General features: G+C 44.4%; 1 protein-coding gene across 11 annotated transcripts in view; it reads right to left on the bottom strand.

Moving 5' to 3' along the window:
- The window catches only part of LOC139259802 (bromodomain adjacent to zinc finger domain protein 2B-like), a 441,395-nt gene that overhangs the window by 69,974 nt on the left and 356,400 nt on the right, over positions 1-15,021 (bottom strand). For all 11 annotated transcript variants that reach the window (XM_070875573.1, XM_070875574.1, XM_070875583.1 and 8 more), the window contains one exon: positions 2,279-2,958. In XM_070875573.1, the coding sequence (XP_070731674.1) occupies positions 2,279-2,958 (680 nt within the window). The remainder of the gene's footprint in view (positions 1-2,278; positions 2,959-15,021) is intronic.

Genomic DNA, 15,021 nt, shown 5'->3' with positions numbered 1-15,021 from the left:
TTTCATTAACAGTCATACAGTGTTCTTCATCTCTATTTTTCTCCTCACCATCTCTTCAAATGGCATTTATGTGAAGGCTGAATGAAGAGTTCTCTCTATTTTTTAGAAATGTATCACAAACTTTAACTGGCACTTTATTCCTGATTATGTATTGGAATAATGTATGGACATAGTTAAATATAAATCAATGGATTTAATTTTCCAGATCAGTAACATGATACGTGAAATTAAAATGTTATGCTATCTGTGCTCTGTGACTGAATACTAAGAATGACACCTTCCTGTTGGCCTTGTGAAGCAACATATTGATGCACTGCTGAACTAGAATAATGCAGATTCTCCTATATTATTCTCTAAATGGTGAGCTCCAGATAATGGCCAAGAAATCTGGGGAAAACCAGAGTTGAGCTACTTCCCCAAAGACACGAGGGGGGGGGGTCAAACAAAAAACAAACATGAACTCTTCCGACAACAACAAAAATAACAACTACTTGTACTTGTATAGTGCCTTTAACATAGTAAAACGTCCCAAGGCGCTTCACAGGAGCATTATAAAACCAAATTTAACACCGGGCCACAGAGAGATATTAGGTCAGATGAGGTAGATTTTAAGGAACGCTTAAAGGAGGAAAGAGCAGTACAAAGATGGAGAGGTTTAGGGAGGGAATTCCAGAGCTCAGGGCCACGGCAGCTGAAGGCATGGCCACCAATGGTGCAGCGATTAAAATCGGGGATCCTCAAGAGGCCAGAATTTGAGGAGCGCAGCTATTTTGGAGGGTTGTGGGGTTGGAAGAAATTACAGAGATAGGGAGGGGTGTAGCCATGGAGGAATTTGAAAACAAGGATGAGAATTTTTTAAATCGAGGCATTGCTTAACCAGGAGCCAATTTATGCCAGTGAGCACAGGGGTGATAGGTGAATGGGACGGTGCGAGTTAGGACACGATGCAAGTTTTAGTTGACTTCAAGTTTGCGGAGGGTAGAATGTGGGAAGTTGGCCAAGAGTGTGTTTGAATAGTCAAATATAGGAGGTAACGAAGGCATGACGAGGGTTTCAGCAGCAGAGAAGCTGAGGCGGGGTGGATTCGGGCGATGTTCCAGATACGGAAATAGGCGGTCTTAGTAAAGGCGTGGATATGTGCTCGGTTGCTCACCTTGGGGTCTAATATGACACCAAGTTTGCGAATAGTCTGGTTCAGCCTCAAACAGTTGTCAGGGAGAGGGATGGAGTCGGTGGCTAGGGAACAGAGTTTGTGGCAGGAACCGAAGACAATAGCTTCGGTCTTCCCAATATTTAGTTGGAGGAAATTTCTGCTCATCTAGTACTGGATGTCAGACAAGCAGTCTGACAATTTAGAGACAGTGGAGGGGTCGAGAGAAGTGGTGGTGAGGTAGAGTTGGAAGTCGTCAGCATACATGTGGAAACTGACATGTGTTTTCAGATGATGTCGCTGAGGGGCAGCATGTAGATGAGAAACAGGAGGGGGCCAAGGATAGATCCTTGGGGGACACCAGAGGTAACGGTGCAAGAGACACCAGTGCAGGTGATTCTCTGGCTACGATTAGGTAGCTAAGAATGGAACCAGGCGAGTGCAGTCCCACCCAGCTGGACGACAATGGAGAGGCGTTGGAGGAGGATGGTGTGGCCAACCAAGTCAAAGGCTGCAGACAAGTCGAGAAAGATGTGGAGGGATAGTTCACCTTTGTCACTGTTACATAGGATGCCATTTGGGACTATGATAAGAGCCATTTCGGTTCTGTGGCAGGGGCGGAAACCTGATTGGAAGGATTCAAACATGGAGTTCCAGGAAAGATAGGCACGGATTTGGGAAGCAACAACCCGTTCAAGGACTTTGGAGAGGAAAGGGAGGTTGGAGATGGGGTGGTAGTTTGCAATGACAGAGGGGGTCAAGGGTTGGTTTTTTGAGGAGAGGGGTGATGATGGCAGATTTGAAGGAGTGGGAGACAGTACCTGTGGAGAGAGAACCGTTAACAATATCAGCTTCCTTGTACATCTTTCAGAAGAATATTAGCAAAACCTGCGTAACATATCATTCAAAAAATGACAAATGGTACATACAAGAGGAAAAGTAAATTAATCCCTTCCAATTGTTCTTAGTAATAATAATTTTTTCCAATTTCTAAAACAACTCGTTTGGCAACTGAGAAACAGAAAATATCTAGATCTGATACTTGAAAAATCTGGAAGTTTAATTTTTCTGTAATTAAAGTAGCTAGGTAAGATACTAACTACGTACACATAAAGAAAGAATTCATACCTGTAGTGCTGATAATGCAAAAGGATTAAGCCCCAGTGGATTCTGCAGGGATCCTGAACCCAAAAGTGGAGATGAGGACGAAGATTGGGAATTAAATTGAGATTGTGCCGCTTGTTGTGAGGAGGTTGGAGGCACGTTTGTACAGGTGATGGAAGATTCATCACAAGGCATTCTTGGTAAGAGGCTAAACCACTGTCCACCTTTCTCTGTAAGTACTTTCAGCAACTGGTCATTTTGGAGTAAAGGAGAGTTGTAGAGTTTCCCTGTGCCAGTTATCAGTGGGTTAAAGAGGTTTGCACACGAGTCTATCTTTTCTGAGTTGCCAGATGGAATTGTAAGCTGGGAACTTGAGATGGAGTTCTGAGAGATACAATGACTAGGAGATGACGTTGGAGTGGCATTTACTTGGTTCACATTTTGTTTCTGAGTCACAAAATCTGATTCAGGAGGCATTTTTGCTACCTCTAACAGCTTACTCAGTTTAGAAAAAGAACCTGGCTTTTGCAAGAACAGGTTAGTGCTACTTCTCCGTTTTGAATCACTTTTGCACAAATCATCACAGCTAGTTGCTGAACAAGAGCTGTTTAATTTCTCTTCAGGTGTCTCGGGAGGCTCTTCCTTAATCTGCAAACTGCTCGCATTTTTTAATTTCTCTCTCTCTTTCATCATCTCCTCTGAACCTGAAATAACAGACCAGTTTTACTTAAAATCCAGCATATTAACATTTTTACATCAAGTATTTAATGTAGTACCAATGTATGCCACATTATCCTTTAAAGCTCAACTTTTATCTATTATGGACAAAATATGCCCAAACTCCATTTTAAAGAAAATAAACTGTGAAACATTTACGTAAAATATGAAACAAAGATGTAAACTAACAGCCACGTGCTTAAAATTTTCACATGGCCTAGCTAACATAGTAAACTTAATCATCTCTGACTCAACCACTTCATAAGCTCACTTTATGAGTCATCCAAAATTAGGCCACTTACTTTGAGCCACATACCCTGCTGCACCTACGTGACCACTTACAGGAGATAGCCAAAAGCCAATAACGACTTCTCTAATGGACCTGAATTCTCCAAAAACAAGGTCCAATAAAAAAACGCCAAGGAGAACTGCCCTTTTAGTATACCAATCAAAAAGTGATCTTCCCCAACACTTTATGTACAACTTTGTTCTTTACCACAACTTCAGTTATTTGACTAGAGAAGACAGAAAGAAACAACCAAGGTAAGTATTGTAATTTTCCCTTGCTCTCCTCTCTTCCACCTCCGCTGCAAACCAAAAATACTAAACACCGCCAAGCAGCATAATTTAGGGGAATGCTGGACAGGAACTTGAACATCTAAAATCAGATTCATTTTAGATTCTTCTTGTTATGTGAGATAAGCCACAAGGTCTTATTGCTGTAAATAAGCAAATTCAAAGGTCAACTGGAAGCACATTGCTCTTAGCAACATTCTGCAATCAATTAGAAGGTATTTCCTGTTGCTGGCAAAGGTCCTCTACAAACAATAGAAAATGGTTGCTTTAGTTTTAAATATGCATTTCCTTTGGAGTAGATTTTAAGCCGCCCGATAGTGTCGGCAGGTGGCCCAGTCCATTTAAAGGGCTGAGCCAAATTAATATGAAGCAGTATCAGGCTGTCTGGAGGCTACCCAGGCCGAGAAAAAGGTGGGAAAGCCCAAGTGGCAGCGGCCCACATTATTCTGGTGGAGCTAGGAGGAGCATTCCTGCTCTTCCTGGCCTCACAAAAAATCATTTTAGCACTTTCCTTTCTGGAACACTTCTGCTGTTCTACCAGGTTTAACTGAGCAGAGTGTCCATGACAGCCACTCACCCAGCCCAGTGGTCTCCAATCGTCTTGGGTAATCCTTGCCACTGGACCAAGACCTAGCCCTGTCAAGCCTGTGTGGTGGCTGATGTGCAACGGCCACCACACGTTAAAAAAATCCACGCACAGGCATCTTCCACCCTTCAAGGTGTAGTTCGGGATCTGGAATGTTAGGTCCTTCATTGAAACACCTGTGACCTTTTTGGTGTGGAAGCAAGTCATTCTCACTTCAAGGGACTGCCTATGATGATGATGATGATGATGATAATGATGATGTGCAATCACAATTATTGGTCTTATGTACATTATAGGACCTTGATTTACAAAGTTAATGAGTCTCCAACTATGTCAATTACCACCTAAGACCATAAGAACATAATAAATAGCAGGAGTTGGCCATTTAGCCCCTTGAGTCTGCTCTGCCATTGAATAAGATCATGGCTGATCTGATCTTGGGCTCAGCTCCACTTCCCTGCCCGCTCCGCATAACCCTTCACTTAAAAATCTGTCTATCTCCACCTTAAATATATTCAATGACCCAGCCTCCACAGCTCTCTGGGGCAGAGAATTCTACAGCTTTACGACTCTGAGAGAAGAATTCCTCCTCATCTCAGTTCTAAATGGGTGACCCCTTATTCTGAAACTATGCCCCTTAGTTCTAAATTCCCCCACAAGGGGGAACATCCTCTTTGCATCTACCTTGTCGAGCCCCCTCAGTATCTTATATGTTTCAATAAGATCACTTCTCATTTTTCTAAACTTCAATGAGCATAGGCCCAACCTGCTCAACCTTTCTTTCGAAGTCAACCCCTTCATCTCAGGAATCAACTTAGTGAACCTTCTCTGAACTGCCTCCAATGCAAGTATATCCCTCCTTAAATAAGGAGACCAAAACTGTACGCAGTACTCTAGGTGTGGCCTCAGCAATACCCTGTGCAGTTGTAGCAGGACTTCCCTGCTTGTATACTGCATCCCCTAAGTAAACATTCCATTTACCTTCCTGATCACTTGCTGTACCTGCATACAAACTTTTAGTTTCATGCACAAGGACCCCCAGGCACTTCTGTACTGCAGCATTTTGTAATTTCTCTCCATTTAAATAATAATTTGCTTTATTATTTTTCCTGCCAAAGTGGATAACCTCACACTTTCCCACATTATACTCCATCTGCCAAATGTTTGCCCACTCACTTAGCCTGTCTATAATCCCTTTGTAGATTTTTTGTGACCTCCTCACAACTTGCTTTCCCACCCATCTTTGTATCATCACCTCTATTTTAACATCTCTACTGCCACATTTCTGATGGGTGGAGGAAGTTAAAACTATGACACAAAACTGTGCAAATGTTGCAAAATGCAGCATCTGTTATTGATGCCTATCAAAACATATGCATTTATATGCAGGAGCTCAGGTGATTCACTGACACTATTTTAAGAGCAGCGGTTTTTCCTGCTCGTGCCCAACATTCATCACCAATATAAAAATGAACTGCATATTAATCGCACGGTTGTGTGGGATCTTGCTGTGCACAACAATCTAGAGCGCAACGACTACACTTCAAAGTAATTCAATTATGTTTTGGACATTTCCAAGTGATGTGAAAAGTCCCTGCTGGTGTCTTGAGTCCCTTCCATGAGAGCTATCGTAACCAACAAAAAAAATGAAAGAATGCTGAAAAGTGGTTTCCTCTTCCAGCTAATACAAGCTAAAGGTATGCTCCTCTCTGTATCATCTCTTAGAGAACCACTGAGTTAAGGCGGGTTCATCAGTGCCAGTGTAAAGCTCAGTTCTACTGTAGTCTCATGAATGTTGATTTGTGATGGATCAGAGATCGGTTTTGTTTCTAATCGGAAGAATCCATGACAATTAACACAGATATTGAAACTAAGACCTTACAATGATCAAAGGCTGAGGATGAGTCAACTAGAATTGACCCACACAAAGTAGGTCCCAGTAGGACAATACAAAAACACAAAAATAAACCACATCCACTGAAAAGATTACACGATTAACTTTTTGAAATGTCAAAGCCTAGAAAACTTTTGAAAAAAAAATGAATATGGGCATGGGGATCAGGGTATGTGAATACACCGTGCCCGTTCAATGTAATGCAGGCAGCACGGCATCTTCGTGTTGCTTGCTCATTAACAAGATTTCTGTGTGCAGCCACTCTAAACACGCTGTTCATTGGCTGCTCCCATCAACATGGGGCCTAATACCGTTAATTGCTAGCACTACTTAGAGCTAGGCTGCAATTCTTAAAGGGAAGATGCATTGTGCCTGCTGGAGGTGCTGATGTCATTCGAAATAGTGCTGTGCAACAAAGAACAATGGCTGACCGTAGGAGGGAGCGTAAACCAAGGTTTTCCGACGCTGCACTGGAGGTCTTCGTGGAGGAGGTGAAAAGGAGGAACGATGTCCTATATCCGCGGGGACCAGTAGGACCTCCAGACACATGGTGAGAGGCAGTGGGAGCAGATAGCCATGGAGGTCGGTGCCTGAAGTTTAGCTCCGAGGACCGTGATGCAGTGCTGCAAGAAGTTTAATGACCTCACACGAGCGGTCAAGGTCAGTGAATGCATCTTCAAATGCCATATCCTACCAACTGCACCACTAGCCTCAGCCACTGTTCAATTCACCACACCCCCATCACTCACCTACCAACAATCTCTACCCAGCGGACCTGGGCGAGACCAGAGCAGGAGCAGAGCGAGAGCGTCAGTGGTGGTAGAGTGCAGGCCCGAGACCGGAGGAGGCAGCGGACCTGGGCGAGATCAGAGCGGGAGCAGAGCGAGAGCAACTCAACAGAGGCAAAATTCGAAAGAGTAACGTCAGAGTAGAAAAAATGACGTCGGCACAGGGAAAAGAGCTGATTGGTGAGTAGCTGGTGAGTGTTTTTTGTTAATTTTTAAGTTTATTTCTGCTAAGTTAGTTCAGTCTATTAAATAAGAGGCATGGCAGGGCAGCTCAGTCCCGTGGAATGCACATTCTGTGCCATGTGGGAAGTCCTGGACACTTCTCATGGTCTGGATGACCACGTGTAGGAAGTGTCACCAGCTATGGCAGCTTGAGATCCATGGTTCGGAGCTTGAGTGGCAGCTGGAGTCCCTGGAGTGCATTCGCGAGGCTGAAAAATTCGTGGCTAGCACGTTTTTAAAGAGGTGGACACCCCACAGCTTAAGAGTGCAGGCAGAGAGGAAATGGGTGACCACCAGACAGAAGAGGGCCACCAGTCAGGTAGTGCAGGAGTACTCTGAGTGCATCTCGCTCTCCAACCAGTATTCTGTTCTGGGGAGTGCAGCCAGAGCCAAGTCCACGGCACCACGGGTGGCTTAGCTGCACAGGGGTGAGGAAGAAGACTGGGAGAGCAATAGTGGTAGGGAATTCGATAGTTAGGTGGCCGCAGACATGACTCCAGGATGGTATATTTCCTCCCTGGTGCCAGGGTCAAGGATGTCACTGAGCGGCTGCAGGACATTCTGAGGGAGGAGGGTGAACAGCCAGAGGTCATGGTCCATATCAGTAACAATGACATAGATAGAAAGAGGGATGAGGTCCTTCAGGCAGATTTTAGGGAGCTAGGATTAAAAAGCAAGACCCAAAAGGCAGTAATCTCCAGATTACTCCCGGTACCACGTGCGAGTGAGTACAGAAATAGGAGGATAGGACGAATGACTATGTGGCTGGAGAGATGGTGCAGGAGGGAGGGCTTTAGAATCCTGAGGCATTGGGACCATTTCTGGGGGAGATGGGACCTGTACAAGCCAGACGGGTTGCATCTCAACAGAGCCGGGACCAATATCCTCGCAGCGGGTTTTGCGAGTGCTGTTGGGGATGGTTTAAACTAGCTTGGCAGGGGGATGGGAACATGAGCGCATTGTCAAAAAGGAGAAAAGCCAAGCTGGAAATGGATGGCAGAAAATCAGTAAGCGAGTTTGGAAGGCAGAGGAAACAAAGGCTAGAAAATAGACAACAAGGCAGTTTGGCAATGCTAAATGGTATATACTTTAAAGCAAGGAGGCCAGGGAATAAGGAGCTAAGGGCACAGATAGACACGTGGGATTATGATATTATAGCTATTACTGAGACATGGCTAAAAGGGCAGGAATAACAGCTCAACATTCCTGGTTACAGGGTTTTCATGCAGGATAGAAAATGGGATAAAAAAAGGAGGGGGCTCGCAGTATTGATTAAAGAAACAATTATAGCTGTGAGATGGGATGATATGTTGGAAGGATCATCAAATGAGGCCATATGGGTTGAACTGAAAAACAAAAAAGGGGCGATCACACTGCTGGGAATGTACTATACACCCCCAAACAGTCCAAGGGAAATAGAAGAGCAAATCTGTAGGCAAATTTCTGACAAGTACAAAAACAATAGGGCAGTAATAGTGGAGGATTTCAATTACCCTAATATTAACTGGGATACTATCAGTGTAAAAGGTACAGGGGACACAGAATTCCTAAAATGCATTCTGGAGAACTTTTTTTTAAGCTAATACGTAGCTAGCTTAATGAGGGGGAGCAATTCTGGATTTAGCGTTAAGGAATGAAGCTTGGCAGGTGGAAGGAGTATCAGTGGGTGAGCATTTCTGTGGTAGTGATCATAATTTAGTTAATTTTAGCATAATTGTGGATAAGGATAAAGAAAAAACAGGAGTAAGGGTTTTAAATTGGGGGAAGGCCAATTTTACTAGGCTGATGAATGATTTAGCAAAAGTGGAATGGAAACAGTTACTTGAAGGTAAATCAGTGCCAGAGCAGTGGGAGGCACATGGAGTTCAGGGTAAAGATGATCCCACAAAGGATAAAGGGTAGAACTGCCAAACTTAGAGACCCCTAGATGACAAGGTACAGGGTAAGGTAAGGCAAAAAAGGGAAGCCTATATCAGATATCGTGGGCTCAATACTGCAGAAAGTCTAGAAGAGCATAGAAAGTGCAGTGGTGAAATTAAGAAGGAAATTAGGAAAGCAAACTGAGGGCATGAAAAAATACTGGCAAGTAGAATCAAAGAAAATGTTTTACAATTACATTAGAGACCAAAATGGTGATCTATGTGTGGACATGGAGGATGTGGGTAAGTTACTAAATGAATACTTTTCAGTTGTCTTCACAAAAGAGGGGGACGGTGCTGATGTTCAGGAGGAAGATGGTGAAATATGGAACGGGATAAACATAGTAAGAGAGGAAGTATTAAGGGGTTTAGTATCCTTGAAAGTAGACAAATCACCAGGACCGGACAAAATATATCCGAGGCTATTAAAAGGGAGGAAATTGCAGAGACTCTGACCATCATTGACCAATCCTCCCTGGCTACAGGAGTGGTGCCAGAGGATTGGAGAACTGCTAACACCTTTGTTCAAAAAGGGAGCAATTACAGGCCAGTTAGTTTAACCTCGTGGTGGGCAAATTACTGGAATCAATTTTGAGGGACAGTATAAACCTTCATTTAGAAAGATACAGATTAATCAAGGACAGTCAGCATGGATTTGTTAATAAAAGGTCGTGTCTGACTAACTTAATTGAGTTCTTTGAAGAGGTAACAAGGAGGGTCGATGAGGGCAGTACGTTTGATGTAGTTTACATGGATTTTAACAAGGTCCCACATGGTAGGCTGATCAAAAAAGTAAAAGCCCATGGGATCCAAGGGAGAGTGGCAAATTGGATCCAAAATTGGCTCAGTGGCAGGAAGCAATTGGTAATGGTTGAGGGGAGTTTTTTGACTGGAAGGCTGTCTCCAGTGGGGTTCCACAAGGCTCAGTACTCAGTCCCTTACTTTTTGTAGTATGTATTAATGATTTAGAATTAAAATGTAGGGGCATGATAAAGAAATTTGCAGATCATACAAAAACTGGCCGTATGGTTGACAGTGAGGAGGAAAGCTTTAGACTGCTAGAAGATATCGATGAACAGTTGGGCAGAAAAGTGGCAAATGGAATTCAATCCGGAAAAATGTGAGGTAATGCATTTGGGGAGGTGCAACAAGGCAAGGGAATACACAATAAATGGGAGGATACTGAGTGGTGTTGAGGAACAGAAGGACCTTGGAGTGTATGTCCACAGATCCTTAAAGGTAGCAGGACAGGTCAATAAGGTAAATAAGGTAGTTAAAAAGGCATATGGAATGCTTTCCTTTATTAGCTGCCAGCCAGCCCAGACTGCTGCCACACATGCCGAGATGGTGCAGTCCGCAGCCGGGCCTTCTAGGCCCAGAGCTGCTCGAGGTTGTCTTGCAAGGCTGTCTGCAGTGTCCTCCACTAAAAGTCAGCAGCCTTTCAAAGCCATTCTGCAACCATTGGGGTAGCATTTTGTAGGGGGAATAGGACAGGGAAAGGCACATGGAAGACAGGCATGAAAGGAATGCACAAGGGTGATTAGATTAAGTTTGTATGCAATACGGCACGTTTGAATTCATAAATGTGGTTTGCAATGTTTATTTTGCGCTGCCTTTTATTTTTCAATTGTGGCCAAGAGGACGATGTGATGGGCAGTGACAGAAGAAAGGTTAAGGATTGTTGGTGAATGGGGAATTGGGGTGAAGGTTACTGGAATTAGTTCTTCACATACAGCCCATGCAGCCCTTGCTTGCATTCTCTCTTCCTCTTCCACCTATTCCTCCTTTTCGTCCCTCCTCTAGCAGCTTGTCCTGCTCTGCGTGGCATTTGCTTATCGTTCTAAGAGGGAGTCCTACGAGTGCACCCATGTCTGGGAGCAACTGGGTTGTGCAGAAGCCTTGGAGTCAGCAAAAAGTCCTTCAGCACCACTCCCTGTAGACTTTTGAAATTTGAAACAATGGTGGAAAGCACCAAAAAGGATGTAGAATTGTAGCAACAGCCAGAAGAAATCAACCTGCAACTAAGCTGTAAGTAGTTGATGATCCTTTTAATTAGTACTGGTTTGGGAGATCCTTCATGCTGTTTAATGCATGTTCAGCTGTGCATGGTTAAGAGAGGATGTCGGCTGGAGTGTGGAGTTCCAAAAATGGCACCATTGGCATCAAATCAGCGTTGCACACTGACTGACGTCATGATCTGCCTGTTCCGCATGCTCCCAGTGAGGCATTAAGTGCGCGCATGCTAACCCTGTTACCAAGATGTCGTCTGGCTCGCTTCGCGTCAGAAGTCTGCATGCGTGCTGCGGATGCCATTTTGGAACCCGAACGACACTCGGAGCGCCCAAAAAACAGCGCTACTGAGCCCAATTCCTCACCCATAGTGTCTAGGGAAAATATTTATTATTAACGAATATATAAAATGCAGCATTTACAACCAAAAGGCCAAATGTTTCCTTGTCTACTTAGACAAGGAAACAAAGAGCGGTTACTGACAACAAAACATTGAATGTGTGAATCAGAATAAGGTCACATATACAGTGAAATGGGGAAGATCACCTGACTAAAGTATCGTATTAAGTAAAAAGAATGCCCAATCCCTCTCATCCACTCCTCATTAACTAGGAATAAGATGATGAGTGGAATTAAACTACAGAACCAGTGGGAATCTGTTCAACCTTCGCCGTCTCCAGGCCAGGTCCAAGATCACTCCAATCTCTGTCGTCGAGCTACAGTACGCGGACAACGCCTGCGTCTGCGCACACAGAGGCTGAACTCCAAGTCAACGTATTTACTGAGGCGTACAAAAGCATGGGCCTTATTCTAAACATCCGTAAGACAAAGGTCCTCCACCAGCCTGTCCTTGCCGTACGGCACTGCCCCCCAGTCATCAAGATCCATGGCACAGCCCTGGACAACGTGGACCATTTCCCATATCTCGGGAGCCTCTCATCAACAAGAGCAGACATTGACGACAAGATTCAATACCACCTCCAGTGCATTTGTGCAGCCTCTGGCCGCCTGAAGAAAAGAGTGTTTGAAGACCAGGCCCTCAAAACTGCCACCAAGCTCATGGTCTCCAGGGCTGTAGTAATACCCGCCCTCCTGTATGGCTCAGAGACATGGACCATGTCCAGTAGACACCTCAAGTCGCTGGAGAAATAACACCAACGATGTTTCCGCAAGATCCTACAAATCCCTTGGTAGGACAGATGCACCAACATTAGCGTCCTTGACCAGGCCAACATACCCAGCATTGAAGCACTGACCACACTTGATCAGCTCCGCTGGGCAGGCCACATTGTTCGCATGCCAGACATGAGACTCCCAAAGCAAGCGCTCTACTCGGAACTGCTTCACGGCAAACGAGCCAAAGGTGGGCAGAGGAAACGTTACAAGGACAACCTCAGAGCCTCCCTGATAAAGTGCAACATCCCCACTGACACCTGGGAGTCCCTGGCCAAAGACCGCCCTAAGTGGAGGAAATGTATCCGGGAGGGCGCTGAACACCTCAAGTCTCATCACCGAGAGCATGCAGAAATCAAGTGCAGGCAGCGGAAAGAGCATGCGGCAAACCAGTCCCACCCACCCTTTCCCTCAACCACTATCTGTCCCACCTGTGACAGAGACTATGGTTCTCGTATTGGACTATTCAGCCACCTAAGAACTCATTTTGGGGATGGAAGCAAGTCTTCCTTGATTCCGAGGGACTGCCTATGATGATGATGATGCTAACTGAATGAAAGAAAGGCAATTATGACTTTGAACGAATAACTTTACTCCATATTCGTCTATTTTCAAAAATGTAATGACACTGAAAAGTATCAGCTTGGTTCAGGGTATTGAATCTTGGCATTGGAAGATGGTAGGTTTAAGCCTTGCTCCTGGACTTCAGGACACAAAATGTAGTAATGTTGGAGGTGCCATCCTTCCATGAGATTCTAAACCAATGCCCCATATGTCTGTCCCAGTGAACCAGGTCAATGTCAATAGGAGCACACATTTTCCTGGTCTCATGTCCAACATTTCTCCTCCAACCAACACCACTATAAACAGGTTAAGTAGTTATTAATTTCATTGTGTTGTTTGTGGGATCTTGTTCTGTGCAATATGGCTGTTGCATGTTCTTACACAGTAAAGACAAACATAGGTCCCCTGCAGTCAGAATCAGGGGAAGTCATAACGGGGAACAAAGAAATGGCAGACCAATTGAACAAGTACTTTCGTTCGGTATTCACTAAGGAGGACACAAACAACCTTCCGGATATAAAAGGGGTCAGAGGGTCTAGTAAGGAGGAGGAACTGAGGGAAATCCTTATTAGTCGGGAAATTGTGTTGGGGAAATTGATGGGATTGAAGGCCGATAAATCCCCAGGGCCTGATGGACTGCATCCCAGAGTACTTAAGGAGGCGGCCTTGGAAATAGCGGATGTATTGACAGTCATTTTCCAACATTCCATCGACTCTGGATCAATTCCTATAGAGTGGAGGGTAGCCAATATAACGCCACTTTTTAAAAAAGGAGGGAGAGAGAAAACAGGGAATTATAGACCGGTCAGCCTGACATCAGTAGTGGGTAAAATGATGGAATCAATTATTAAGGATGTCATAGCAGCGCATTTGGAAAGAGGTGACATGATAGGTCCAAGTCAGCATGGATTTGTGAAAGGGAAATCATGCTTGACAAATCTTCTGGAATTTTTTGAGGATGTTTCCAGTAGAGTGGACAAGGGAGAACCAGTCGATGTGGTATATTTGGACTTTCAGAAGGCTTTCGACAAGGTCCCACACAAGAGATTAATGTGCAAAGTTAAAGCACATGGGATTGGGGGTAGTGTGCTGACATGGATTGAGAACTGGTTGTCAGACAGGAAGCAAAGAGTAGGAGTAAATGGGTACTTTTCAGAATGGCAGGCAGTGACTAGTAGGGTACCGCAAGGTTCTGTGCTGGGGCCCCATCTGTTTACATTGTACATTAATGATTTAGACGAGGGGATTAAATGTAGTCTCTCCAAATTTGCGGATGACACTAAGTTGGGTGGCAGTGTGAGCTGTAAGGAGGATGCTATGAGGCTGCAGAGTGACTTGGATAGGTTAGGTGAGTGGGCAAATGCATGGCAGATGAAGTATAATGTGGATAAATGTGAGGTTATCCACTTTGGTGGTAAAACAGAGACACAGACTATTATCTGAATGGTGACAGATTAGGAAAAGGGGAGGTGCAACGAGACCTGGGTGTCATGGTACATCAGTCATTGAAGGTTGGCATGCAGATACAGCAGGCAGTTAAGAAAGCAAATGGCATGTTGGCCTTCATAGCGAGGGGATTTGAGTACAGGGGCAGGGAGGTGTTGCTACAGTTGTACAGGGCCTTGGTGAGGCCACACCTGGAGTATTGTGTACAGTTTTGGTCTCCTAACTTGAGGAAGGACATTCTTGCTATTGAGGGAGTGCAGTGAAGGTTCACCAGACTGATTCCCGGGATGGCGGGACTGACATATCAAGAAAGACTGGATCAACTGGGCTTGTATTCACTGGAGTTCAGAAGAATGAGAGGGGATCTCAAAGAAACGTTTAAAATTCTGACGGGTTTAGACAGGTTAGATGCAGGAAGAATGTTCCCAATGTTGGGGAAGTCCAGAACCAGAGGTCACAGTCTAAGGATAAGGGGTAAGCCATTTAGGACTGAGATGAGGAGAAACTTCTTCACCCAGAGAGTGGTGAACCTGTGGAATTCTCTACCACAGAAAGTTGTTGAGGCCAATTCACTAAATATATTCAAAAAGGAGTTAGATGTAGTCCTTACTACTAGGGGGATCAAGAGGTATGGCGAGAAAGCAGGAATGGGGTACTGAAGTTGCATGTTCAGCCATGAACTCATTGAATGGCGGTGCAGGCTAGAAGGGCCGAATGGCCTACTCCTCCACCTATTTTCTATGTTTCTATGTTAACCATCAGTGCATTTGAAAATAATTAATTGTATGTGAAATACTTTGAGATGTTTCCGAGATGTGAAATCTTAGAAGTAAAAAATGTTTGATAAGCTTTTTGCATGCAAGGTGTCAAAC

This window comes from Pristiophorus japonicus, chromosome 3 (assembly GCF_044704955.1).
Source record: "Pristiophorus japonicus isolate sPriJap1 chromosome 3, sPriJap1.hap1, whole genome shotgun sequence".
Lineage (NCBI taxonomy): Eukaryota > Metazoa > Chordata > Chondrichthyes > Pristiophoridae > Pristiophorus > Pristiophorus japonicus.
The sequence above is the reverse complement of the archived record's forward strand: the minus strand, read 5'-3'. Positions and strand labels throughout refer to the sequence as shown.